Source organism: Vidua chalybeata, chromosome 5 (genome assembly GCF_026979565.1).
Source record: "Vidua chalybeata isolate OUT-0048 chromosome 5, bVidCha1 merged haplotype, whole genome shotgun sequence".
In the NCBI taxonomy this organism is placed as follows: domain Eukaryota; kingdom Metazoa; phylum Chordata; class Aves; order Passeriformes; family Viduidae; genus Vidua; species Vidua chalybeata.
In genome coordinates this window covers 29035081-29062745 of record NC_071534.1, presented here as the reverse complement: position 1 = coordinate 29062745, position 27665 = coordinate 29035081, and the positions used below count along the sequence as shown (strand labels likewise).

The window sequence follows — 27665 nt, the reverse complement described above, 5'->3', positions numbered from 1 at the left end:
GGCTCCCATGCTGGGGAGTCACTCAGCTCATTCTTGCACTGCAAAATCCTTCTAAAAAATATCTGGGATGGCTATGAAATTCCTTCTCTCAACAGTGGGACAAACTGATGTGGAACAGACCAGAGTGACAGCATTAAAGCAAGAGCACAAGAAGATTCCGTTCACAGCTTCCTTGGGGAAGGAGAGTATAGGACACAGAATTAATCCTTGTTCTGATGTTTAAATATTTTTTTAGCTCTTTCAATTTAACCATCCAAAATAAAATTCCTGAAATACAAAGTATTAAAAATAACCCTTTTTCCCCTTCCCTTATATGCAGTGTCCTTACAGGACTTTAAGAGGGAAGCTTAACTTGCATGGTTCCCTGCTGCTGCTGTTTTTGGAGAAAGCAAGATGTGAACTAGTGGGAAGAGGGAATTAAGGGAAGAAGAAATGCAACAAAACAACTGGTGACCAATGCCAAGTCTCCCTTAGAAGCCTGTCACAAAAGCATAGATAGATGATAGTATTTTTCCATCTAGGAGTGGTTTGCAACAATGCATAAAACCAGGACACACTTACTGCAGTGTAGCTGATGTCACAAATTGTTACAAATGAGGAACCAGGAGACGGGACAGAACTACACCTCTTTACACTCCTCTGTCCTAATTGAAGCATCTGCATCCATCCTCAGATGTCTGAATATGTACCCCAGACACTGGAGGAGCATCTCTTCTGCAAGTTTGGATGCTGTTTGTGTATCACAACTCCAAAATGTTGATCTTAATCAATAATTATTTGTAATAAATTTATGTGTACAGTCAAACGAAGAATGCTTCGAAAGCCAAAAACTGCTACTTGTAATTAGGGAAAACCAAAGCATGCTCTAAGTACTGCATTTTTTTTTGTTACATTACCAAAATCATCTCTATAGGGTAGGAGAAGTGGGAAAACAATCTTTTATTGCAAAGCTGTATCATTAGGCAGAACAAATGCTCATCTTGGAACTCTCTTAAAAAATAAAAGTAATTTTTTGATTAATAAATTTGATCAATAAATCTAAACCAAACAACCACAAGAACAGGTTATCAGAAGTGCGAATTAGATAAGAGGCAGGCAGAAATGAAATCCCAAATACAGCTACACTGTTAACTGTATTTAACACAGTATCTCAGTTCAGTAGTTTATTTTCTACCCCACCTTCAGTGTTTAGATTTCTAAATCACTACTGCAATTTAATAAGAAAGCAAGTTTGACTACCTGAAACTAAAGGCTGATTTTACCAGACCACTGTATAGACAAAATACAGATGACAGTGTTTAGAAAGCTGGATGCTGATACCACACAAAGAAATTGAATTCAAAACTGAGTTTATATCAATTGTTTTTATTAGATATCAGCAGTTTACAAATTTGAATTAAGAAAATTACAGAACAGAATTAACTTGAATTCATTCTTCGTTGAAATGTTTTTTCTTTAAGGTCATAATAATTTTTATGCAGGAAGTCATCAGCAATAAATTCTAGACTGTCTAAAACACAGCCCCACTATTTCCTTATTCAATAATTGATAATTTATCAAAAATCTAAGATTGTGCTAAACATTTTTAACAAGTATTTAATTAACTACTCTATTAGGCCCTTAGTATATTTCAAGGGTTTTTTTTTTTTCAATTTTTTTTTTCAATTTTTAAAATTTTTAAAAGCACTTAAGGATTCTATATTGCAATTTTTTTTTAACTTTCAAAATTAGGAATAAATAGACTGTTCCCACAACAAGGTGAAATCCACTATTTAGCATTACCACATTTTGACTTCTCCACATTTCACATCTAAGCACAGAACCTTCTAGCTGGAATACTGTTTTAAACCACTAATTCCTCACCATTTTAATGCACACCAATTTATGACTTCAAGAGCTTTCACTTCCTGGCAACACAGGTTTAATTTAAATGCATATTTTGCTACAGTCTACTAAACACCACCACCTCCTTTCTCCTTCCTGCCTCACAGACAGAGCCAGTAATAAAACAAAGCTCCCACCTTATCTAACAATAAGGCTGTTAAGAAATAAAGACTGGAAAGGAAGAAAAAAGAAGTAGTATATGCAATGTAACAAGTTGGTGCAAGATTTCTGCTTCGTTAAGATGAAACAGCACAAAGAAAAGGCTGAGTCAGAAATCTGCACTAAGAAACAGGTAAAAAACATCATCAGTCTTAAGGCAACCTTCATTTGAATCAGCAGAGTGATTACTTGTGTGCCTGAAGAGGAATCCTTCTTTAGCTTCATTTAGGAACCATATCGATCCTAGAAAAGCAAAAACAAATAACAAACCAAATATGAATGGGTTTTCCATGGAAAGAAATCAGTTTTATTTCCATTTGTGCAATAAATAGCAGCTGAAGTCTTCAAGACTTTCAGAAAATTGACCAGTGCTTCCAAGAACTGGAGTTTGGGGTTGAATTCCAGGATAATCAGCCTGATTTTCAAACATTTGAAAGCTCCCAATGACCTCATACAGGAATTGCCAAGTGACTGGAGCACAAAACATGCTGGACACTGAGGCCAGGATGGCTTATTTCGTGCATAACCATGGATCAAAGGTCAACTAAAGAGCCAATGCAAGAGTTGGGCTGGATGATCACTGCAGATCTCTCCCACCCAAACTATTCCATTCTGAGTTAGGAACTGTGATGAGTTTAAAATAGAGTGACAACAAATAACTTTCATGATGGGATTTTTTGCTTTCATTGTAAGAAAAGAGATATCCTAATGAAGGTGAGCTAGCAGATACAGATTTATTTTCTAAATTATAAAGATTTACTGTCTACTTTGAGAGGTCTACAGAGCTCAAAACCAAATGCATTCGTTTCTCCCTAAAGATAATTCAGTGGCAGGATCCATGGTACTAAATCCCTAAAGAAAGGCTTCAACTGATGGTTAACAGATTATGACATTTTTACTCACCTGTATAGATGTCATGACTCCATTAGCAAGGACAGAAAGTTTTCCAGCCACGGATTTCACTCCTTGTTTAAACTGAGCCATATCAGGAGCTGAAGACAAGACATTGGTAATATTGTAGCTTCCTAAAAGGAGAACACACACATGGAGGAAACAGCATTTTATATTAAAAATCAACCTTTTTTTTTTTTCTCTCTGAAGTACAATGTATGACTAGGACTACTAGACAGAGATCTCAATGTCTTAAATCCATCTTCCTTTGGATTGTTTTCAGGTTTTCATAATTCCACCCAAGAGTATCATCCTCTACACTCTGCATTCCCAGCAAAGCAATTCATGTTTGGATAGTAGATGCCTTATTCTGTACTTCCAGTCTGTGACAATGCTGTTTTGTATCCTCAACAGCTGTCATCCCCTTGCAATTTAAAGATGAATGCACTTCAGAGGTGGCTGAAATGATGAACCCTATTTGTGTGCATGCAGAGGGGTGATTTCTATGCTGTATAAACACATACATTTTGCCTTACTACATTGGAGGCTTGGAAAAATCCATAGAAATTACAGTAAATGTAAATAAATTAGGTTTTAAATTGAACAGAATTGAACAGAACAATGCTGGCAATCCAGCCTTCCTTAAAATTTGGACAGAATTAGCTCTGCTGTTATTATGGAAAATGCAAGTCTAAAGCTAGCAGAGATCAAAGATAATTAATTAACTACTCTAATTGGACTCTAAACTAACTGCATGCTGAGTATTAATACACTAACAATTACTATCACCCACTCATTGGTGAAAATAATTACTGGTATGTCTTAGTATCAAATATGGGATGCTGTCAAAGGCACAAATCTAAGTAAACCAGGATCACAGAACAGTGTGATCACAGAGACAACCACAGAAAGGCCCTGGGCTGGAAAGAACCTCAAATATCATCTCATTCCAACCCACTGCCACAAGCAGGGACACCTTCCACTATCCCAGGTTGTTCCAAGCTCCATACAACCTGGCCTTGGACACTTCCAGGGATCCAGGAGTAGCCACAGCTTCTCTGTGCCAGGGCCTCCCCACAATTTTTTTCCCAGTATCCAATCTAAACCTCCTCTCTGTCAGTTTAAATCCATTCCCCCTTGTCCTGTCACTCCAGGCTCTTGTCAAGGTTTCTCTCTCCATCTTTCCTGTGGGTTCCTTCAGGCATTGCAAGGCCACAATGAGGTCACCCTAAAGATCTCACGAATAAATGGGGCTCCAGGGACTAACCATCCCAAACCAGACATTTTCTAAATGGAGACTCCTTTTAATCTTTCCAACAGGGGCGGAGAAGGAAGAGAGAGAAGGAGAGGGAACCTGTAGTTCCTCTGTCCTGGGAAGTTAAAGGCACTGCCTCCTTAGCAGGCTGAGACAGACAATCCTGGAGATAATTTGTTTTACCTAAGATAAGAGGATGGTTTGTAGCACAGATGCCTTGTCACATTCAGAAAACTTCCCACTCCAATCCTTCAACCCAGCATGGTTTCATAGATACTATAGATGCTCTTTATAGATTTATCTTCAAAAGTTCCGAACTCAGCCCTATTTCTGAGCAGTAATTTGGACTTCCTTACGATCTGTTCCACTGATCAAATGCTTAGGGCATTTTTGTTACTAAGATCAGTCATAGAAATAAAATCTGCAGATATAAATAACCTGAGAAGCTCTAACCATTTCTCAGCCAGAAGAATTCCCTCATCATTTGCTGGCTAAGTTTGGTTGGTCTGAAAAAGTCCACATAAACAAGACAGGAAAGCATCTCCTTTTCCAGTAGTTTCCTTCCAAATCAGCACCTCCAAGTCAGCCCCTTGACTTTCATATAAGCATCAGCTTTGAAATAATGCAAAAAGGCCTTTTCTTTGGTTAAAAACCTCCCCACAGCATTCTGTGCAGAAGCAATGAGCCCCACACTGTTCTAGCCTGACACCTCATCAGTGCTCATAAAAACAACCTTAGAGCAAAAGATGTTTTATTGTGGCAAGGACCCCAGAACTACAGTGGTGGTTTTGTTGACAGTGTCCTGATTATGTTTATTTTATAGAACTAATGATAGTCTGGGCATTAATCCCACACCAGACAAACTGTCAGTGCAGTAGCATTTCTCCAAGAAGGGCCACCCCACAGTTTTTGGGGTGAGGGGTATAGCAGAGACACGCAGGAAAGGAAGTTTCTATACATTTGAAATAGTGTGAATTTATGACATCATGTTGCAAATGCTTTTTCAAGTGGTTAAAGCAACTTACTGTGATTTCTGCTTGATATCTTCTTCCCTCTTTTTTTTTTTTTTCACATTTCAAATGTCTAAGCCCTGCTTTTACTTAAGCAACCAGTAACAGGAGTTACTTCTCTACTAGTCAGTGTATTCAAACTTGCTTTCAGGGGACCAAAACTAAACAGTCACATATTTTTGGGTTTTTTCCCCTCCTACTTTTCCAAAGTAAAATCAGATGCTGCACACTGTTTTTCCAGCCTATTTGAATAATTACTCACAGATTTCAAGTTCTTCAGTAACTCTTTTTTTCCCAATTTCTTCAAAAGATAAGGAATGAAACTCAACTGATTAAGCCTCTACAATGGTCCAGCATTTGTCACCTTTTCCATTGCACATTATTGCACAATCCAAGAAGTGTTGGAGAGAAAACATGAGACATTTTCAATACCCTAAGGGGCTTCTTTTCACTCAATCTAATCTTTCTCCCTTCTGATTTGAAGAACTACACTCTCCCATGTGAGGTGCTCCAAAAAATCTTTGAAACAGACAATCCAAGTGAAGATCTTCCTCAATAATTTTGCAAGATCAGAGGTAGAAGCCAATATCCCACTGAATGGATATGCCATGTAACAGATTACATGGGAATTTCAAGTCCACCAACATTTTATTAATGATTTTTCCTAGATCCAGTATTATGGTGACAGCTAATGAGCTACTTATGGTAACTGATCAAAAAAACTACCTGAGAGTCCATTTTAGGGGAAATAATACTGTTTTCCTTTGATAAATGTTATTTGCAAAATAACTAATAAATATGTTGTTATTTGCATAATAAAATGTTGTTATTTGCAACACAGCCCCAGTATAAAATACTGAACTTACAGAATCAAAAATAGCGAACTTTACTTTTAAGGGGTTAGTTTTTAAACAATGACTACACCTGCCATGCCTGTTTGAGCTATTAGCATTTTGCTTGCAGAACACAGTGATGACTATGATTAGAAGCAGAGTCAGGGCCTGCACCCCCCACATGCTCCAGTTTCTCACTCTGTTTGGTATGTACCTGTTGATTGTTTTCTCTGGTCTTCAAACAAGTCAGCTGAACTTATGGATGTGCTTCCAGAAAGCCTTTCTAGCCGAGCCCTTGCTTCATACTGGAAAAGAATTGAGAATAAAAAGGATTTTATCAGCTTGCTGTCACCTTTGGAGGTCATGTCACATAATCTAAGAGACTACAGACATTTAGAACTGAAGTGGACCATACTGAAAGTTGTGTACATTTCAGTTTTCACATCACTTACACTGAGTTTGCCACCATCTCATTTCTGAGTTACCCAAGAGGGACATTTATCACTGCAACCCCAAAGGTCCCATTAGCTGTTAGTTACCCTAAAACTGCTGGAAAACTGTGCAACCATTAAAAACAACAGCTAAAAAATGTGAAACCAAGGGGAAAGCATTGCAGTTAACATCCTGCTGACCCTTCCAACCACATGACACTTTTAACTCAACTTTTTCCAAGTTCTCTGCAAACAGTAACTATACTTTTAATTAGTATTTACACAGTTAGTTTTTCATTAAAAATGTGTATCTCACCTCCAAAATGCAGCACAATACTAATCTCCTTTTTCTAGGCTGATTCAACTCCATGCAATTCACTGAACAATTTCTTTACTTGGTTAGCTTTACAACATTAATTATGTTTTCATGTAACAAATCCACAGCAGGAAGATGTTTCAGCAGGTTTCAGGTTAGTTGGCATCAGTTTGGGTATCTAGAACCAATTAAGCCTGATTCTATCAAAAATCAGGAGTGCTAAATCATAGTCTACCACTTCTATCATGAAAGAAGAATGATGGAGGTACAATCCTACATGCAACTGCAATTCCTTAAAATTAAATTATAAACTATCAGAAATTTATACATTTCTATCAAACAAATACTCAAGGGGACATAATTCCATAGGCTCCCTAATTCTACCAATTTTAACTATTTATTGCCTTCTCTCTTACTCACATGAATACTATTTTTATAGTCAAAGCATATTTTACCATTTAAAAATACTTATCACTGTTTTCTACTTACATCAGCCTGATCTTGCCTTCCAAAGTACATGTCTGATGAAATGGCTTTGACATTGCCAAATTTTTTCTGTGCCTCATCTGTGTTTGCAGAAGGTTCATATTCAGGCTTACGCCGGGATGCAGGCCTGGAAGGAAAATAAACTGCATCAGGGAGAGAAACCTGCTTCACATCATGGCAGAATGAAAGGAATCAAACAAGAAGCACTGGAGTGCTCAGACTGGATTGTACAGGCAAATGAAAAATATGAAGAAGAGAGGCAGAAAATACCAACCAAGCATATAACCCTCTCCCTGCCCCCATTCTTACATCTTCTACTTGGTTACAAAGATAGAAATATTCTTGTCATAGAGAAGGTATTTTTTATCATCACAATCAGACCTGTTGTTTGTGTCTGTAGTACCTTCATCCTCATAACTGAGCACCCCGAATTTTCATTCATTTGTTAACAAGGTTTCCTTTGATTCATCACACAATAAACAAAGCAGGTGTGAGCTCAAAACAGGGCAAATATTTGAGTTTCTCCCCATATCTTTTGTCTACTTCCTCTTTTGCTGGAAGTGTTTGGGAATTACCTCAACTACACGCACTGAACAGCTCTGAGCACAACAGACAGTGCTTAAAATATAAGGAAGAAATTCAGCTTACAAAAGAAATTCAGTCAGGAGATCCCTTGACTGCTGATGCAAGTTCTGGCCAAATTCCCGTTCTATAGATTGAAGAAAATCCCACTACTATGACCAGGACTCAAATCACATTATAACTTGGGCGTTCTGGACAAATATCAGTTTGGTTTTCTTGGTGTACCTGTCTGAAAATCCTGTGCTTTTTGAAGTTAACAATATATCAGTGTCTTTACTATTACTTTCTTTCTTCCAAAAAGCATCTGAATTGTCATCCCATTTAGAGAAAGTGCTGCTCCTCAGATCTGAAGAATCAGAGTACCTAGAATAAAACAAAGAAAAACCTACTGAAAAGTCAGAACTTTGCTATTTATTGAAAAGTGTGAACATATTTGTTGTTAGATAATGACTGTTGTAAGTGTTCACTAGCAAGTATTTTCACCCAAATTTCAGTTATCAGTGAGTAATTTGGATTTGACAATACTGCTTTAGAAGCTTTGTACAGTTGAATCCAATGGCTCAGAAAAGGCAGGAAAGCCTTTATTTCTGGTTCTGTATTTTTTTTAATCCAAATATTAAGAACTTGTGAGTTTTGCCGCACATTTTATTAAAATTAAATGCTAAAAACATACTTCTTGAAAGTGAGTCTGAATTTAGTAAGGCAATCTTCTCTTGCACATCAGAACTGTGAGGAAAACACAAAATAAAGAAAAGGAAAAAAAATAAAACATGTTTGTAAATTCTGGTACATGATTTGATTTTTTCCCTTTTGATTACACATACCTCAGCATATGTGGAAAGTATTTTGAAAAAAAAAGAAATTACCAAAACCTATTAAAATACCAAAGATTAAGATTTTGTGCTTGAAGAAATTTACCTGAAGTTTGGCAATGACCAGGATGGGGAGAAAAATGATCAAAACCACAGGGGGATAGGAAAATGGAACCATTCAGTAGAACAAGATGGGATATTGAAGTCTGCACCTGCATCTTGTGAAAAATACTCTCAAAAAAGAAAGTTTTCCATGTTTGTACTATGAATGGTCAGGCCACTCGTTTTTGCAGTTTATGAGCATTGTAACCCCTGCAGCAGCAAAGTCTGAGCATGGAAAATATAAGGGACAGATTTGGAATGAACTTCTACAAAAAGCAGGAGCCTCTCTCCTGACAGACAAAAAGAAACCACAGCAATTTTATAAATTCCATAATAACAAACAATCATGGTGCTTTTATGGATTTGAAGCTTTCCAGTCTCACAATGGCCACCAAAACCATGGCATTGGGCAGGGGCTGCATGAGCTGATTTAGGTAAAAGTGTTTATTTTCTCTAACTTTTCCTCTCAGATTTTTGTAGCTTTGCAAAATACTTCTTCAGTATTTGGGGCGGGGAAGAGAAAGAAAAATGACATTTAACAGAAAACAAAATTTTACATTGTGACATTAACAAAGATTTTATTAACTGTAGCAAAAGCAAAACATAAAAATTCAGGATTTTCAGAGGCCTCAATTTTATGTCTAAACCTTGAGACCTTTAGCTTGCTTAATTCACTTATCAACACTCTAATATCCAGTGTAATTATTTTGCTTTTGGGCATATACTAAGATGATGCTAAAGCTACTTTGCCTCTATTTCAAAGTCACAGCTTGAAATAAAGGATAACAATACCCTTAAGAAGTCCAAATCTGACTGTTCTTTCTTTAAAGAGAATTAACTTGTGTACCAACTCCAATTAGATCCTCCCAGCTCGAACCAGAACAACAAGAGCAGTGAACCGCCAGGTTACAATTTATCCTCTAATCATTGAACCACAACACATTAAAAGGCTCCTCCATAATTCATCCTTTGCCTGCTGGTAGCTGATGAATAATTTGAGAGCAGTAACAGTTCTTTTCAGGGAACAAACAAGGCAAGCACTGAAATGCTATGTTTTATTTTACAAGACTGCTGCCACTTTCCTTGGACCCACATGTGTATTTCTGCTGCAGTGATTGCACTACAAAATAGTGACACAAAAGCCTTTGTGCTTTTATTTGCCTGTCTACAAGCAATTAGGTACAATTTCTCATGTTGCTGTGGCAGGGATCCAATAAAGGCAGTTCATGAAAGCAACACCTGTTTACATGTCTCAGTCCAGAAACTGCTGGTTCGTTGCAATTAGTGCCTGAAAGATTTAATTATTTTTCTTCTCCCAAAAGCAATATGTTATAGTGTGCATTGCATTCATCCTCTGGTAACAAATGTTTCAATTATTTTTCACTTACATTTTATGATCCGATACATAAAGTCTCTGAAATAGGACTGCAGACATCCACACAACACACTCAGCACAATACCTCAAAAAGACTGAAGTTTGTGCATTTGGCATGCAGAGAATGATGCAACTGTAGTACATCTAATATCAGACTTCAGTGCTTATTTAATTTGAAAGACAACAGCACAAGAAAGAAAGAAAAAAGGAATGAACACAAGTCATTCTGACAAAAAAGTTCACTGGATTTGGAATACAGCAAATAAAAGTTTATATGGCAATTGTCTGTGCAAGCACAGACTAGACTCTGGACAAGATAAAATCTACAAACACATAGTTCAGACCAGTTTTCCAACAAAGCTACCTCCCCCTCCTTCACAAACCCATCTGTCACAGAGGCAAAGCCAACTTTTCCACCACTCTTCTGATTCAGATGTCCCCTGAAAACATGCTGGGTGTGTACACAGCTTCAAACTGCCTTCATCTCAGCTTTCCAAAACACTGTGCATATTATTATGGAACTTGCATACACTTCTGGGCCCATCCAGAATCAAAGGCTTACAGAATACCTCGAGCTAGAAGAGAAGTAAGAGTCTTCCGCATCATCCATGTACTTCTTCTTTGGCTTTGCAATTGTAGGTGTTTCCTGCTCTATTGTCTGCATCTCTGAGGCCACTGAGTGAGAAATGCCACTGGAGACAGGAAGAAAACAAACATGTAAAGAAATGAACAAAACTCACACCCTAAAAGAAAAAAAAAAAAGAAATCAAAGCCCAAATCTAGTTTCTGAAGCCTGCTGAGAAACCCAAGCTATACAAACATTTAAGGAAAGAGGAATCAAAACAAAGGAAACCCTTGGAAAACTGTTGTTCTCTCAAGTAGGGACAGGATTTCTGGACACAAAGCCCATTCTGGCAGCTGGAAAATGCAATCTAGGCTGACCTCTGTCTGGCAGGTTAGAACTTAAATCTATCAGAAGCTTCCCCTTGACAAAGAGAAGATTCTTTGCTGATATTGCTCAAGCTTGCATAACATGCTCTAGTCCATTTCTTCATTTCCTGAGTAAAATGAGGGATAAGTGCATAAAACCACAGAGTATTTAGAATACAGTTTCCAGAATTTCACATACCTCCTGTTGCTGCCCAATCCCATGCCAAGCCTCTCCAGTTCTGTTTTCTTCTTACCAGAGAGGTTTAAGGTTTCTTCTCTTGCTTTAATATCAAGATCTCTGTAGGCCAACCTTAAAGATGATACACTGGAAAAAACCACAGTTACCAGAGAAATGTCCAATGCTACTGGAATTATCAGCCCAGGAATATTAGTAGAAAATTAACAATATTTATTGTAGCACTGTATTTTCTAATGTCTTCCCTTAAGGCACATCTAGGCCCAGCTAAGTCTCTATCCCTTACCTCTAAACCATCTTCATATTTTCCAGTCACACCAGCGCAGCAGAAACTGAGGTTTTTCATCTTGATTACAGAATTGCAGAAATACTGCTTAAATGTAATTTGTCAGGTCAAAAGGGATACAATTTTAATTGATTTTAATGAGCAACTCAGCAATATTTTAATCTATAAGTCTCAACTGGCATGAAATACAAATGAACTATCAGAAGAAAGGCAAATGAAATTTTGGATGTTGCTGGCAGACATGCTGCAAAGCAGAAGGGAGTAACTGGTAACATCTACCAGCACTTTATGCAGTAAGATTAGCAGCCCTTCTCAGGAAATCTATTTTATGAGCATCAAAATCTTATTTGCTGTTGATTAAAACAAATGGGAATACTGATCAAGTTTGTAGATGTAATTTCAGCTATCTATTCTTGTCAGTACACAGCAGAAGATAAGGGAATTGTGTAAGAATTTAAAATCACATTTAAGTCTCAGAACTCTTCCTCCTTCCAAATATTAAACTACAAAAAGAATCACTTCCACTCCTTGTCACATAACAAAGTAATATTGAATTAATTTAGTAAAACTTATTACTCAAGCTTTTAAAATTAAAACCACCACAAACATTAGTTGGAAGAAATGCAGTTTTAGCAGAGTTCACCCTTCCTTTCATTTTGGCATCCGCCTAACTGATAATCTCAGGGAAATACAGTTCTCTTGCCTTCACTGGGACTGGATCCATAAACTCAGTGTATGTGCATCCCTCATATTTACAAGCATTTTTAGAGGGTTTTGACTACTGCAGAAAGGTTGCAGAACTTTTTAGTAAAAGTTGGCTTGGATCTTTAGATTTATACATATCTGACACAAAACCCAAGACACTGCTTGGGACTTTCTTCCAAACTAAATTATACAGTCAAAGACAATATTGATAAAGAACAATAATACATGAATAGTCCTTTTTTTTTTTTTTTTAGTTGTTACTTCAGAGTCTCTCCACTGGTAGTTTTTGGCAAACACCAAGAACCATGATGTTGTGGTTAAAACACATCAAATGATCCCCTTGTGGTTGGCACTTTTAATGCAACCAAAACATTCATTTCTGCAAGGACAACATAAAAGTGAGCAAAAGGAATGGGGAGGAGATTATGAGCAAAAAGTCATCCTGTAATTATGTAACAATTCAGAAAACTTCTTAAAATGTTATATGGATGGATTCTCTAGCACCTGACAGGATGTCCAGCTCTGTAACAGTAGAAGTGTACACTGACCAACTATTTAGTAGTATAATTTTGATGACAATTAATGAAATCTTAAAAACCAAAAGCACATAGCAGAGGAATCAGAAACAGTCCCCTCTGAGCTTTAGGGCTGAGTATCTATTAATTAAGGTGGACCAATAGATTTAAGACCTCAGACAGAATTATTCAAAGGGTTTTGGTAAAAGTGAAGGCAGTTCCAGTATAAATCAGTTGAAAACTTAATCAGGCAATTTGAGACATACTTAAACTTCCCCTGCTCTTACCCAGTAAGCATAAGCTGAATATTCCCTATGCTCTTAGAAAGATAGCTTTCAATAGTATTGAGCTCACTACTCCAAACCAAAATAAACTAGGTAACTAGCATGAGATGAAAAAATTTCAAGAGCCAAGAGTCTTCTTAATACTTAATTTTCTACAGTAGCCCATCAACTGTATAAACATATATTTAGTAGCCAAAAAAAGGCACTGGGGGAATTACTGCTTGGCTCATCTTAACCATGTCTGTTTGGGCATTTTTTTGAAGAACTGAAGTTTTATTTGCATCTGCTAATCTACAGTACTATTTAAAATGCTGTCAATTAGTTCATTAAATTAGGCTTCATGGTTTACCATTGTATAATTAATTCATACTTACAGTGGCTCTTCCTTCTCAGTTTTCTTACTACTGTGAAGATCCTCTTGTTCCTTCATTTTGTTTACAGCTTGTGCTTGTTTTTCAATCTCATTAAAGCTTTGGCTGCTCACTTTTTGGGCTCCCAAACCACCTTTTTTGGCACCAAACTGGAATTATTGAAAAAGAAAAAACCAAAAGCCCCAATATTTATGTGTGTCACTGGTGGGTTTGAACCACCAGCTGACTCAACATCCAGATGTGCAAGCAACAGCAAACACTACATCCCGTCTGGGAGCAGTCCTTGCAGACAGCAAGGACAATTTGAAGCATAGAAAATACTTCTTTCCATATTTTGGACTTCATAATTCTGCTTCTGCTAATTGTTCTAACAAATTTAGTTAGCTTTGCAGTGAAGTCCCACAGAAAAATTGAAGTATTCAGGTTTTAACTGTTCAGAGATTGGCAGGCTCTAACAAATGTAACACACAGAACAACTTTGGTTTCTTTTGTTATATAGGAATAATATAATAGATTTTGTTGCAATGGAACCATTATCAGATTTATAAAACACCTAATACAGCAAATATGGATGCAATGGTGCTGACTCAAATGGTGGCACAGCCCTCAAACTGCTGCTCTCAGTCTCCTCTGTGTTTAGTTCCTCACCTGCAACACTGCAGCAACAGTAAAATTCACAATGCATTTATCTTCACCTTTTATTGGTTTAAAGCCTTCATGTAAAAGCTCCAGGCCATGCACACACAGATCACATACTGTACCTGCGCCTGTCAACCCAGTTCTGTTGTTCTCACTGGAAGGGAACAGATCTGCACAAACCACTCAGAATAAAAAAATTCCTCTTGGGTATTAGGGTCTTCTAGAGGGAGCACAAAATCATGGACTTAAAAGGAGTGTGTCCCTGTAACAAGCTGTCACCCTGACAGCCCATGATTAGGGTGGCACTAGGGTGACTATTAGGGCTGTTTCTTGAGTTGCAACAGCCACACATTCAAAACTTAAGCTGCCTTCCTCAGTTTTCCTGTGCCTTGGACCATCATTCAGAGACACTAAACTTTCTTCCTGCCTTTTTACAGAGACCAGATGCTAAGAAAGTGTTAAGACCCCACGCAGAAGCAAGTCTGTAAATTATCTTTCAACTATTTTATATAACCTATAATACAGTTAAAAATACTTACTGTTTACATGCACTTACCCCCTTCTTAACTTGATTTGGCTTCTTTTTTATGAAGGTGGTGTTCTCTGCAAGGATTAAATGTCTATTAGTTAACATACAATTTTTATTAATTCCAGAACTGCAGAAGGAAATTTCCATAACATCAACCTCAAAACAGTTTTTGCCATTTATTTTCAGGCCTTTCTACGCTGAGGGGTTGAGATACTAAACCAGGCGATGTAACAGAGCTGTGAATATCTCCAAGAAAACGTGGGGAGCTACCTTTGATTGGCATCTCTTGAAAATATGCAGTAAGAATAAAATTACAGCTCAGTTGTCTGTTGCAGATTTCTGCTAGTAACAGAACAGGAAAGCAGGACTTGCTCTTCTGAATCAGACCTGGGGTCCACCTGACCTCATATCACTTCCAAGATGAGTTTTTTCCTGTCTAGAAAGGCACTGGCTGTGTTCAAACCCACCAGTGACACACATAAAACATACCTGCATCACTAAAACATCACAAGCATTATAAACTGCTCCTACTGTTATATTACCAACTGCTCCTACAGCACCCTACTGGATGTCTGTGCACACAGAAAAACTACTCTGAGCTGAAATTTGTGTGGAAAGGGGCATACACAGAACAGAAATTCTTCCCTTTAGACAGAACTTGTGATGTCCAAACCATTCAAAAAAAGCACTTGTTTTAGGAGAACGTGCTAAAGATACAAATGAGAAAAGCAGAAGTGGAGTTTTTTGTAGTCTACAGCTCTAAAATAACCAAACCCAAATAAAAACAGTGATGAAGACCATACCTGTCCGAAGTCTTGAAACAGACCCAGACAGGACTTATACTGTGCTGCTGAGAATCAACATTTGTTCTCAGAAGCCTGGTTCTGCAGGACAAGCCTCACAGTGACAAATCACTGAGGTATTTTACTCTATTCTATTTCCATCAGCTTTTTTTCCTTACTCACGGTATGACAAACTGCTCAGTGTTAACTGGTCACTGAAGATACTGCATTATCAACACAGGATTTTTCCAGTCCAAGTTTTTATGTTCAGATTTCTGAAAAGGGAGCAAAATCTATTTCCACGGCTCTTCCTAGGCAGACATTCTCTGTCCAAAGGGATATTTGGGTTCCCTGCACTTGCTGCTCTCTTCTGCTGCTTGCACTCATTACCTAATGCAGGCTGTGGGGATGTGCTAAGGCCATCAACACTTGGTCCATGTTGCGATCCTAAAAGATAAGGAATAACAAGAGTAAGAATATCAGGAGGCTCTTTAGAATGAAGTACTAAAACACATCTCACTGTACTCAGGGTCGTGCCTGGTAGAGACACCATAATGTGCTATTTCCATCACAGCTTTCCCAGTCACTAAAAGGGCAGCAGGCACCCCAAATTCTTGTGTTATTAAGCATGCTTAGGTTATTTAACTATTAAAGCAGGGTAAAAAGAGACTAAACTAAGAGAATATCAGAAAAATGCAACTTATTGTTAACAAAGAATCAGTCATACCTTCACAGGATTCTGGAATGTTTTCTGAAGTTTTCGGCTGGAGAGAAACTGGTTCTGGTAACATCCACTCTGTATCCTTTGCCTTGGAAAAAAACAGAATCAAAAGTGCACAGAAAATAGAATACACCGAATAAATATGAGCACTTAGCTAAAGACTGCCTAAGCATCACTGGTTTATTAATATTGAATTCTTATGATTACAGCTTTTAGGATTAAAACCTGTACACATAAGGGCAGCTATTAAAATTACAAGAAATGCCTACCTTTACTAAAAACAAGATGGTTTCAATCCACTCCTGAGCACTTTTATTTCTCCTCTCAGGAATTCTGTTTACCATATGTTTACCATCAAAACCAGTAATATGCATTTTAACTGTGCTATAGATTTATTTATTGTATGCTGGATGATTTACTTACATATCATCACCACATCTTCTCCCCACTAGAAGCTCCTGCACTTCTCACAAATGTGTTTTTTACACATTTTTGACTGTGAGCAGTCCTCCCAATATTCCTGATGCATCCTCCCACTCCCTTCAAACACATCCCCCCTCAAAAGGCAGGTTTGTGATCAGGTCCCAGCAAATGTTGTAAGAACTGTTACACTTTGCTGATTGAAAATGCAAGGTACCACACAGTACATTTATATCAGAGCACTTCCAAGCAAAAAATCCTGGCTCCAAGTGGAATTGTTGCGTCTACAAAAAAAAATACATTTCCATTCCATATTTAGCTACTATTTGGGTCATTTAAAATGGTCATCTTAGGAAGTGGTTCACATCCAGGAAGAATTCACAGAAAGAAAAGCAGATAAATATTAACTCTCTGACCTACCTTTTCTCTATAAAGTTTTCTTTCAGGGTTTAATCTTCACCATAGAGCTCAAAGTCAACCAAAGTGTTTAGAAAGCAAACAAGAATTAGACAGGTAATTTGTACCTTGGTAGAAACATGGGATGCAAAAAAATCTTCCTCCTCTTTGTTCTGAGGTGATGCTGGTGCCATTCCACACCCATCTGTCCACAGCTGAAATCAAGGGCCATAATTTTATAGGTAAATTGCATGAATGTATTCTTTTTCAGTGCATTAATCTTAAAACTACTCTATTTTGTTTTCAGGTTAAAAAAGTACTGATTTTTTTTTCTTGTCCATATTTTTTCCTTACAATTTTATCCAGTGTTCAATAGATGACATTCCTTTTTTTATTGAATTCATATGTATTTCATGTGTTCCTGGTGGATCAGCCAAGAGCTTTGAGCAAAGCCAGATCTCAGGGCTGGGGTCCCCAGAGTGCTCCAGGACAGGACTCCAACCTATGACCTGCACTTCAAGATCACTCACAGGCAAATCTTTTCTCACTGCTCTTCCTAGTCCATGCACAAATAATGACCTCTGTCAGAAAGGACAGTGAAGGTACAAAAAGCTCACCTCACCATTCAGCAATCAGCTCTATCACTAAGTCAGAAAAGGAATTTTTTAACATGTGACAGAGGAGGGGATGGTTGGTACTAAATGCAATTATCTGAATAATTTACTTCAGTAATTTAAATAACACATAATCACTGTAGTTTGCAGTGCACAGCTAAAAATATTTACTAAATATTTAGTGAATTAAAAAAAAAATTATATCAAACTATTGGATGGAATCTGTAATTGAAGCAAGATAATCACAGTTCCTCAAAGAGTCATTTGGGGAACTTGCCATAAACTTAGAGATACACACAGTATATTGTACTTGAACACATTTTACATCTTAAGCTGTTTACTAAGTTAAAAGAAATGTTCTCTGAACTTCATGATGTGAATTCTATTGTCCGTAGTATAAATAATTAAGATTATAATTATCTATTAAATTTCATGCTGCTTGATGCACAGATAAGAGAAAAATTTAACTCTTCTTGCTTTTAATTTTCACTCATCTCATCAATTTCAAATGAACCAGTCACAAATTTTAACAACCTGAATTAAACAATCAAAACATGTTTTCTGTGTATGAAGAAGAGAACTGTTGTCAAACTCATTTAACACTTCAGAAATCAATTCTGGATACTTTGCTTAACTCCTGTCAGCAATTTAATGATGTTTGACAGCTTGCATGAACTGCCTCAGCATTTCTGATGGAGAACAGCAAGTTCTACACAACTTGCTAATTTCCCAAATATTATTTTTGTAAGGAAAAAAACAAAAAATACATTATTTGCCTGTTCAAAACAAACCCCATTTAAATCACACACACTCTGTAGTTAATTACATTACAATTTTTCATGCAGTACTCCTCTAAACATTTAATTTCAGATAAGCAGAAATAAAACCACTACTTGGTTCATGGAGAAACAGCCATTTTATCTGAAGACTGATAATCTTTTGTATTACTGATTAGAAATTTAAAGTGACTTCAGAGGGAAAGAAGGGGAAGTTTTTCAGGAATCTCCAGGCCTCAGGACACACACTACTCACATCAGTCCCATGCTTTCTCGTGGCCTGTGTTGCAAGAGATTTGATCTTCTCCTTGTAGAGCTGAGCAGCACGACTGTTGTACTTGGCATTGCTGTCATTGGTTGTGCACCCATGTTGGTGGAAAAAAGCAGACTGGGAAGCAGAACACAGAAAATGCTGTGAGGATCAGGCTTAAAAGCTAATGACACTTGACACAAAAATATATTGCAATGCAGCAAACTACTCTGCTCCTCTGCCTAAATCTGATCTTTTAAATTATGGAGTCTAAGTAATCTGCAAAGTACAAAGGAAACTCCAGTCGGGTGACTTCTTTACATGTAAATAAAACAGAAAAAAAAACCCAATACATCAGTCTGATGCTTTAAGAGCATATGCAAATGGAAGCTTCCATTACATACAAAAAATCCTTGTTCTGGAATTAAGTGATTAAGAGGAAAGAAGAGGTAAAATTAATTGCCAGTAGCTGTGCTCCACAGAACATTCCTAATATTCTAAAAGGCACTGCTTGGATTCATCTCTCAGGCAGGGAAGATCAATGTATGTTCAATAGTATCAAAATGAGTGTATAAAGATGGTCTTCCTAAAAATGAAAGAGTTGTCTGTGCACATATCTATGTTTATAAGTGTGTGTATTTATATAAAATTAATAAATGAAGATTGTGCATTTCTGCATGCAAATGTATACACCTATTAACTTGGTACTCAGAGGAGCTTCTTAGAAACCCTAATTCCAATTACCATAGAGATTTGATCTGAAAGCACAAGGAACTAAGGACTTTCTAGCTATCTGAAACACAACAGGATGCTCAGGACTGCCGTTATCCAGGATTCAGCATCATCAGGCAATTACAGAACACGAAAGATTGATGTTAATCTAGCAATGCTTCTAGCCAAAAGTTAGTAAAATTAAAATTTAGAATTTAACTGGAACCAAAAGGTAATGGTTTTTCAGTGCCATTAAAAGTGTTAATTTTACTTCAAATGTCCAGACAATTTACCAATCTGTTTTTTCAAGTTTCAAGTATTAATCTTCTGAAGGAATCCAAACCAGAACATTGAGAATTTAAGGTATTTGGGGAGCTGCTGAGGGTATGCTGCACCCCTTGGTACAATATATGACAGAAAACAGGGATACCCAAGAAAGAAGACAAAACCCCACAAAATTAAACAATTAAGGTTTATTGTTATTCTTCTGCTAATAGGCTAACAGAAGACTTTTTCAGACTTTGCCATCTCTTCTTTCCAACTGCCTCAAACCCTTTACATAGCAGAATTGGTATCATTTAATCAAGGCTTTTAAGCATTTGGCTAAAAAAGAAACTATTCTTAACAATGAAATTTCTCTCTTCTCATTAGTCAAAACTGTGATTTTTATGTACTAAGTGGCATAACAGAAACTTGATGAGGACATTCATATAACAGCAGTACTAACATAAAAAGGAATAACTTAGCAAGGACAGGCAGAAGCAAAAGAGGGAGAAGACAATATGTAACTGCTCAGATCTGTAAGCCTGAGATAGTGACTTGCTGCATGCCAAATTCAAAGAAAAATATCTGACTGGAAAACACAGAAGTAGAAGATAATAACAATGACCCTGAACTCAGCATTTTTGTATGTAAATAGGAAAAAAATTAGAAAAACCCTAAAGACTTAAGATGGTTAAAACTGTCAAGGAAAACACTATGGAAAGCAAGCTTGGCACAGCTTCCTAAAGAAACAATATTAAGGACCTAGCACAAATGAAAAAATATAAGCAGAAATTGCTTTTGGAAGTTATCTTCTATGTTCCCACACTGGGTGGGCCAACTTAAGGAAGCACTCTCAGTTATTTGTGGAAAAAGCTCAGAAAAGATTGCCAAAGAGCTTACAAGAAACAAAAAGGGAGACTGAGAACAAGACAGCTGTCAACAGAACTTCAACTTACAAACACGTTGTGTAAGAACATAAAAAAAAAAATCAAGTTGAAAGTAACAGCCAATGTGAATTGGCCCAAACCATGACACTGCTAGTCCCCCTCCAACAATGCAGCATGTCTTATCTTCAGTGCTAACTGAGGTGAAGTCAGATCTTTACTCCAGGGTGACTTTTGGCAGTTCCATGGGTTTTGGCATGGTTTTTTGCGAGCCATGGAAGGAATGATGGTCACAGGAAGGGGCCATAAGCTTTCTTTACAAGCCATCTTTGAGCAGCTGTCTAAATTAGACATATACTGACAAGGAATCTGATCTGGCCTTTCCAGTGATTTTCATCACTGACTTCTAAGAAAAAAACAAAACATTTTCAGAGTATACCAAAATGGATAAGGTGCAAGAATGGAGGATGAAATCAGAATCAAGAGGAATTCTTTAATGATGGGGAGGTGGGGCCAGGGGGATGTTGTAACAAAGAAAAGGGACTGGAAAAATAAAAATAATTCCAGGAAGAGAGGCAGTAAGGACAGGCAACATGTTCCATGCCTACCAAGCTTCAGTGTGCAAAGCAAACACTCGGGAGTACATACAGCATTTGCATTTCCTCCAACCTGCATGCATCTCAGCTGGAACCAGGACCAATTGGAATCCAATTCTGTTGACCTAAACACAAAGAAATATTTTTACTGTCACCACCAAAGCCATTTAAAATCACTCTGTTTCTGTTTTATTGCCAAGTGTTTCTCTCCCCACCTCTTTTTTTTTTTTTTTTTTAATCTGTAGTTATTTATCAGATCCCAAAAGGCCCTAAGTCAGCAGTTGGGACACTCACCTGGAACAGGACCAGCTCAGGGTGCAGATATACTGCACCAGCTGACTGCCTGAGCACTGCCCAAGTACCAGAACCACAGAATAGTTTGGCTTGGAAGGGTAGAACTCAGGTGCCACCACAATGAGCTGGTTCAGGAAGCAAAGCTGGCAAATGTAACACAATTCCCAAGAAGCTATCAGATATAGCAAAGCCAACACAATCAGAAGCTGAAAGAAGAATGGGTTTCCTCTCTGAGCAGGTCTGTGAACAAACAAGACTATTAAAAGGTGAATTTTAGTGTCAAAACACACCAATACTTACCGAATGAAACTCAAGTGAACTCCAAGGGACCGGTGGGTCCCTGAGCAATCGATACATAGAAACACTCCATAGGTGATGCTTGCCCAGCTGGGGTTCTTTGCTCCACAGTCAAAACACACCTTAAAGCAAGCAAACAAACATCAGTAACAGGACTTGAGCATAACCAGGCCTTAGACTTTTATTACAGGTCAGTGTAACACTCCTGCAGTGATCCAACTTTGTGAACTTATTCTTACAGCGTTTGGTGACATGACAACTTCATGTATCCTAATTTTAGACATTTAAAGAGTTACACAATCTGCCCACACAACTACAGCCTCCCCATTTCCAAAAATAACCACTGTACACAGGTTGAGAAATCAGGTCAGAGAACCCACATCAGCCTAGTTCAAATACACATTTAACACAGCACTTCCAGCACTGCTGGAATAGGAAAGTGATTAAGAAATATTTCCCCGAAAGCAGGCTCTCCTCATGCTGTACCTTTGAGTCGCCAGAAGGTTATCAGCAGGACTAATTCCATCATTATTTAGCTTCCTGTATTAAAACCTTGACCTTCAGGGCAAGCCATGGCAATCCAGCCATGTGAAGGCCTCTAAGCACTGCTTATCCAGACAGCCTCTGCAGATATTCACATGATTCATCACACACCAATTGCCACATCAGCCTTTCCACTGTCTGTGCCACACTGGTTAAAAAGCAACCAGGTCTACAATTACTGCATGGACCAACCCAGGAATTTCCTACCCTCTGCTGCCACATTGGACCTCTAACATTCAGCCAAAACAGCAAGAGCTGTGTCCATGTGTGTCTCATACACTCTGCAGGTCAGCAGACCATGACTTTCAAGTCCTTTTTCAGCTATTCTGAATTTTGTGCTTCTTTGACCAAGGAAAGCAAGAACCAGAAACAAATTGTCTAATACAAATCAATTATCAAACGCAAGGAACACAACAACTTTAAACAGAAACAGCTATTCTAAGTTAATTCCATGTGTACACATCTATTCCTGTATGACAGGACTTTATCTCATCAATGCTTTTTCAGAGGTATCTGCAAAGACTGCACAGAAGTATTTTTACAATAAAAGCATCTACCCAGGGCCACCTAATAAGAAATAACTCCACAGAGAGATAAGCTTTTACACACAAATTGACACCATTCCAATTTGCAACTTTATCCTTTAACATCCTCCTATAAAGTTAATGCATCCTCAGATAGCAATGGAAGTTCTAGCTATATGCAGATATAAAAAAGAAAGTTTATTTCAGGACAGGTGAGGACATATGGAACATCATAAACAGGCCAGAGCTTCTAGCACCTCCTTGCCAAGCTGAACAACAAAATAAAAATAAAATTAAGAAGTCTTCTTGACAGAAACTCCCTCTGGAAACCTGGATAGAGATTTTTGTCTCTAGTTTTTTGTACATACACAGTCAAACAAGCCCTGAGTCTGGGCTCAAGTCATGTCACCCATCACCCATCCAAATTCATTTCAACTACATGCCCAGGAGCAGCATGAGGCTAAACTCCTCAGTTTAATGTGTGTCTATTCAGCTTGGACAGTCCAAATTTATCAGGCACAAGCACAGTTCACCAGAAGATCCAGCATTAACTCATCCAACAACTGAACACTTTAAGGGTGAGCTTCAGTTAGGTAATGACTGGTAACACACACAGAAACCATGGAGATCACAGCTCCTGCAGGTGCAAGTCCTGTCTTTCCCTCTCAAAAGGAACCTAAGACTTATTAATGTTATCTCCATATCCCACTCCTGTCTGTGGAAATGGGGCATTCACTGGCATCCAGCAGAAATGAGAGCAACACAGAATGGGTGACAACAGGAGGGGTTAGAGAGTCCCTGAAACAAGCTCAGGTGGAAGAATGGCACAGAAGGGGTGGGGGAAAAAGAAGAATGAGTAAGACTTCATGTATGCCATATTCTAAGAAAACACACAGCCTAAGTAGCCAGAACTTGTTCTTTTTTTTCCAAATTCTTTGAAGCAGCTCCTTAAAAAACATGAGATCCATCTTCCTTTTAAATTGACTATTTTCAAGCTTTTTCTTACAAGGCCAAAGGAGGATGGGGACAACAAAAAAGGAGAAGATGCTGCTTGAAACCAAAGCCAAGAGAGCAACCCTGGTCTCATTTCTGATGCAGGAGAACAAAGCTGACTTACAGCTGGAAGTCTTGTGGAAATTCCCTGGAGTACAAATGGGAAATGAGAATCTGGAGTTGGCGGTTAAAAAAAACACCCATCTTTTTAAGAGTTCAGTCATAAGCATACCTGAAGATTTTCTTCTTTTCCCTTTTCTATCCTCCAATTATGAGCACTTTGTAATTTCAACATCTTAAAGTCAATTGCATCACCTTGGAGTTGGCTGCCACAGCACAGTATCTTCACTCACACAGGAGTCCCTACCAGACACACGTGGAGATTATTCACAGGCATAAAAATGTACCTTTCAGGACTGAGATGCAATCAGGAACATCCAATTTTCTTCTGAAAGCAAAGGAGAAGCTGCTATTTCCATCAATGCTATGCAACAGATATAGATGCATGTTTCACTATCATTTAGACTAATTTTGCTTAGTTTTCTCAATTTTTAAAGTGCTTCCCACCAGATAAATTTTAAGAAGAATCAGGGGGAAGAAATTAAAATCAATTCCAGAGCCACCTTATGAAATTGTTTCCATTTTAAAACCAGACAAATTGTAATTTTTGTACAGATTTAGGTACAACTAAAATATTGATTAAAAATAAATTTGAAGGATATGCTTAAATAATCTAGTGCTTTCAAAATACACTTGCATGCTTTTTGTTTATTTTGTGTTGAAACACTTCACAGTGTAGATTCAGTAAGAGTCACTTTGGAAAAAAACAGCCAAAGACCTGAGATGTTTGTACAAGAGCAAACACAGAGATTTGGGTATAATCCACAGCAAGCAGTTAATAAATCATAAAACATCCACCTTGTGTAAAGCACCTACATAAACAAACAAATAAATAAAATATTGACTCTGGCTATGGAAATGCAGTAATAAATAGCTGATAGAAATGCTATTTTTGGCAGAAGCAGAAGAGGTGAGTGGGCTCAGCAAGAGCACTTATCCCTGAGGTCAGGGTTACACGGAGTCTTTCAGCCTCTACTTTTTGAACCTCCCCCAGAGTGGGGCTCCAGCCCCAGGGCAGATCCACACCTTGCCATTCCTGGGCTGTGGATCCAGCTGCCTAAACACTGATCTGCCTGCAACTCAGGAGGCAGTGCCACACTCAGCCAAGGGAATCTAAACCCAAGCAGCTCCTCCTAGTCACCAGCCACTGTCCCCAGATATGCTTTCCTTCTTCTCTTGCATCAGCACTACCAACCCCAGCAGCTGATCCCACTGGGAAGCAGCTCTGCACAGGCACTTGGACTGGGAGCAAAGGTAGGGTCAACTCACAGCACAGCCACCTGGCCAGGAATGCCACCGTAAGGGAGGGAACTGCAGTGCTGGCCACGGGAAGGCAAGAGGACTGCCCGTTTTGCAAGTGTCATCGTCTCAAAATGACTTCAGGGACACAAGATAGTAGAGTCCATCCTGGGGCAAAACCCAACACAGACACAAACCACACCCAAACACACACTGTAATAACAAAACTCAACTAGTGATAAACCACCAGCACAACACGCACACTGGGAGTCCAAGCAGAGAGAGGATCAAAGAAATAAATGAAAAAACTTTTTCAGAGGAACAGATATAAAAGATCTGACAGAATCAAAGAGACTTTCAGCACATCCTGAGTGTGCAAGTCTTCAAAGGGGTTGAGCTGTACAGCTCACTCAAGTTAACAATATCAAGTAGCTTAAGGACTATGAACATTTTTATGGGTACAAAATACATCCTATTTAATAACTGTAACATGTTCGTTAAGTCATCAAGCAGCTGATCAACAGTCTGCTGTCATCAGGCAGCTTTACACTATGTAACACCCAAAGACACCAAGAACTAAAAACCTCATCATAAAGGGAACTAACATCAAATTACAAGATAATTATTCAAGATAATAATTTCAAGATAATTATTAAAACATCACTTTCAACACACTCTAACCCACATACTGAACTGCACAATTATTTAAATGAGAATTCTTTTCCTAAGCTCACATGCACTAAGAACTACTGCAGAGCACCCAGAACACTGTAAATCCACACGCCTGCCTAGACCAGGCAGTTCTTCCTAAACTCTACACATAAATTGCACAGCTAAAGCAAATTACTAAGCTTTTAATCCAGAATCCTTTTCAATATTTGCACTTTCCCATGTCTTTCTTCCCCCCCACCAAAAAAAGAGACTTACAAATAAAAGGGGCAGACAGACTGCTTAAGAAGAACACAAAAGAAAGGAAACAAACAGAAAGGAAACAAACATGAGAGGAGAAACTGATGGAAGAAACAACTTTTACTTCAGGAGAACGGTCACACAGGTGGGAGTGGGACAGTTGTGAGATCTAAGCTGCTGTTTTCCACTCTCCCTCTCTGCCTTAGGTCACCCAGACCGGGCACCACTGCATTCTTATCGAGTTCTCTGTGCCTGAGCCACTTCTTTGCCGCTGGCCCATGGTGAGTGGCAGCACGCATTGTGCTACTATTGCTATGTCAACACTGAATTTCTCAGTAGCATCTGACATGGGGAGACAGATACACAGCAACCACAGGTACCACATCCACCTGATTAAATCTACACAGTAACAAGGAGTCCAGCACAGGGGAACTGCTCGAGGCACTCCATGCTTGCCAGGCAGGGGCAGTACTTTCTAGTTCTCCTGTGATCCCAATACAAAAAAAAGCACCACAATAGCCCTAAACTACTCAATTTCCAGGCAGAGTGGAATAGGCAAGTGAATTTCAGAAGCTTGTAAGAGATCTCTCACTCTCGTTGCTGGGACTAGGACCTTTCCTTGATAAACTTTTTACTCCACTGTGAAGGCAAGTTTTAAGAACAGTTTTGTTAGAAACTGAGTGCTCACCTCTGAGCTCTGCTTTGAGAAACCAGACCCGTACAGTCCTAAAGCATTGTGTTCAAAGAGTGGAAGTCAGTTTTGGACCAGAGACAGACATCCGGATTCCTATTCCCAGAGAACAAACCCAACGTGTTCCTTCATAACGCTAATCCGAAGTTTCCTGGTGGGTGTATATTTCACATATGCTCTCAGCGTACATCGCAAAGCCAACGCAAACAAGCAGCACAGAGCAGCTGAAGGCACTTGTGCCGCGTCACCTGGCCAACCACCTTTGCCAGCCCAGTGGGCACTACAGAACCACCTTCACAGCACGGAAAACTCGCCCCCCTGAGCCCGGGACAAGCCCAACAAGAGTAAAAAGCAACAAACTTTTATCACTGTAGAAGTGGCTGTGCCACTTCACTGGATAATAAAAACAAGGAAAAAAAACCCCAAAATAAACACACACTCAACAGCCCGTTGCAACTGGTTGGGAACTTACTTTTATGCTTAGCGGAGCTGACACTCGCAACGGAGCTGAGGCACCCGGTGGGCGCCGCACCTCCCTCCCCAAGGGCTCATCCCTTCGGGATGCCGGCCGGAGGGACGGGGGCAAGGCAGGGAAGAGCTCCCCCGCTCCCGGGACAGCCACCCCGAGGACCCACCGGGCCTTTCCCTGCTGTCCCGGCCGGGACGTGCCGGGCTGCGGGCCCCGCGCCTCCCCCGCCCCGCCGACTGTGCGACGTGTCACCGCGGCGGAGCGCTGCCCGCCGGCTCGGCCCGGCCCCTTACCTTGTTGGTGGGCACGGAGCGGAGCCGCTTGAAGATGGCGGCGATGTCCTGCTTGCTGGGCTCGCACATGGCGCCGGGAGAACCGGCAGGGCCGCAGGGGGAGCCGCGAGGGAGAAGGGCCGGGGCTGACAGGGCTGTCCGCGCCACCGCTCCCGGGACGCTCCGCCCGCCGCTGCCCGGCCCTCCCCGCGCCTGGAGCCGAGGGGCGGTGCGGCCCCGCCCGGCCCGCCCGGTTGCCGCGGAGACGGGAGCGGAGCGAGGCCCCGGGGTGCGCGCTGCGAGGAGGGG

The 27665-nt window shown here is 39.2% G+C and overlaps 1 protein-coding gene across 2 annotated transcripts; it reads right to left on the bottom strand.

Annotated features, from left to right (window-relative positions):
• Nucleotides 1-915: 915 nt before the first annotated feature.
• On the bottom strand, nt 916-27603 carry ARFGAP3 (ADP ribosylation factor GTPase activating protein 3). Of its 2 annotated transcripts, none has more exons than XM_053942438.1 (16): nt 27378-27603; nt 21600-21718; nt 21058-21130; nt 18557-18688; nt 17039-17125; nt 16101-16182; nt 15764-15820; nt 14619-14665; nt 13427-13572; nt 11266-11391; nt 10706-10828; nt 8073-8210; nt 7269-7392; nt 6247-6337; nt 2947-3068; nt 916-2286 (listed from the first exon to the last, which is right to left on the bottom strand). In XM_053942438.1, exons 1-16 carry the CDS (start codon nt 27444-27446, stop codon nt 2269-2271), a joined length of 1554 nt encoding a protein of 517 aa, XP_053798413.1. In that variant the 5' UTR covers nt 27447-27603; the 3' UTR covers nt 916-2268. The 2 variants fall into 2 exon arrangements, with proteins under 2 accessions (XP_053798413.1, XP_053798414.1); XM_053942439.1 differs by lacking the exon at nt 27378-27603 and adding an exon at nt 27088-27177.
• Between the last annotated feature and the right edge of the window lie 62 nt (nt 27604-27665).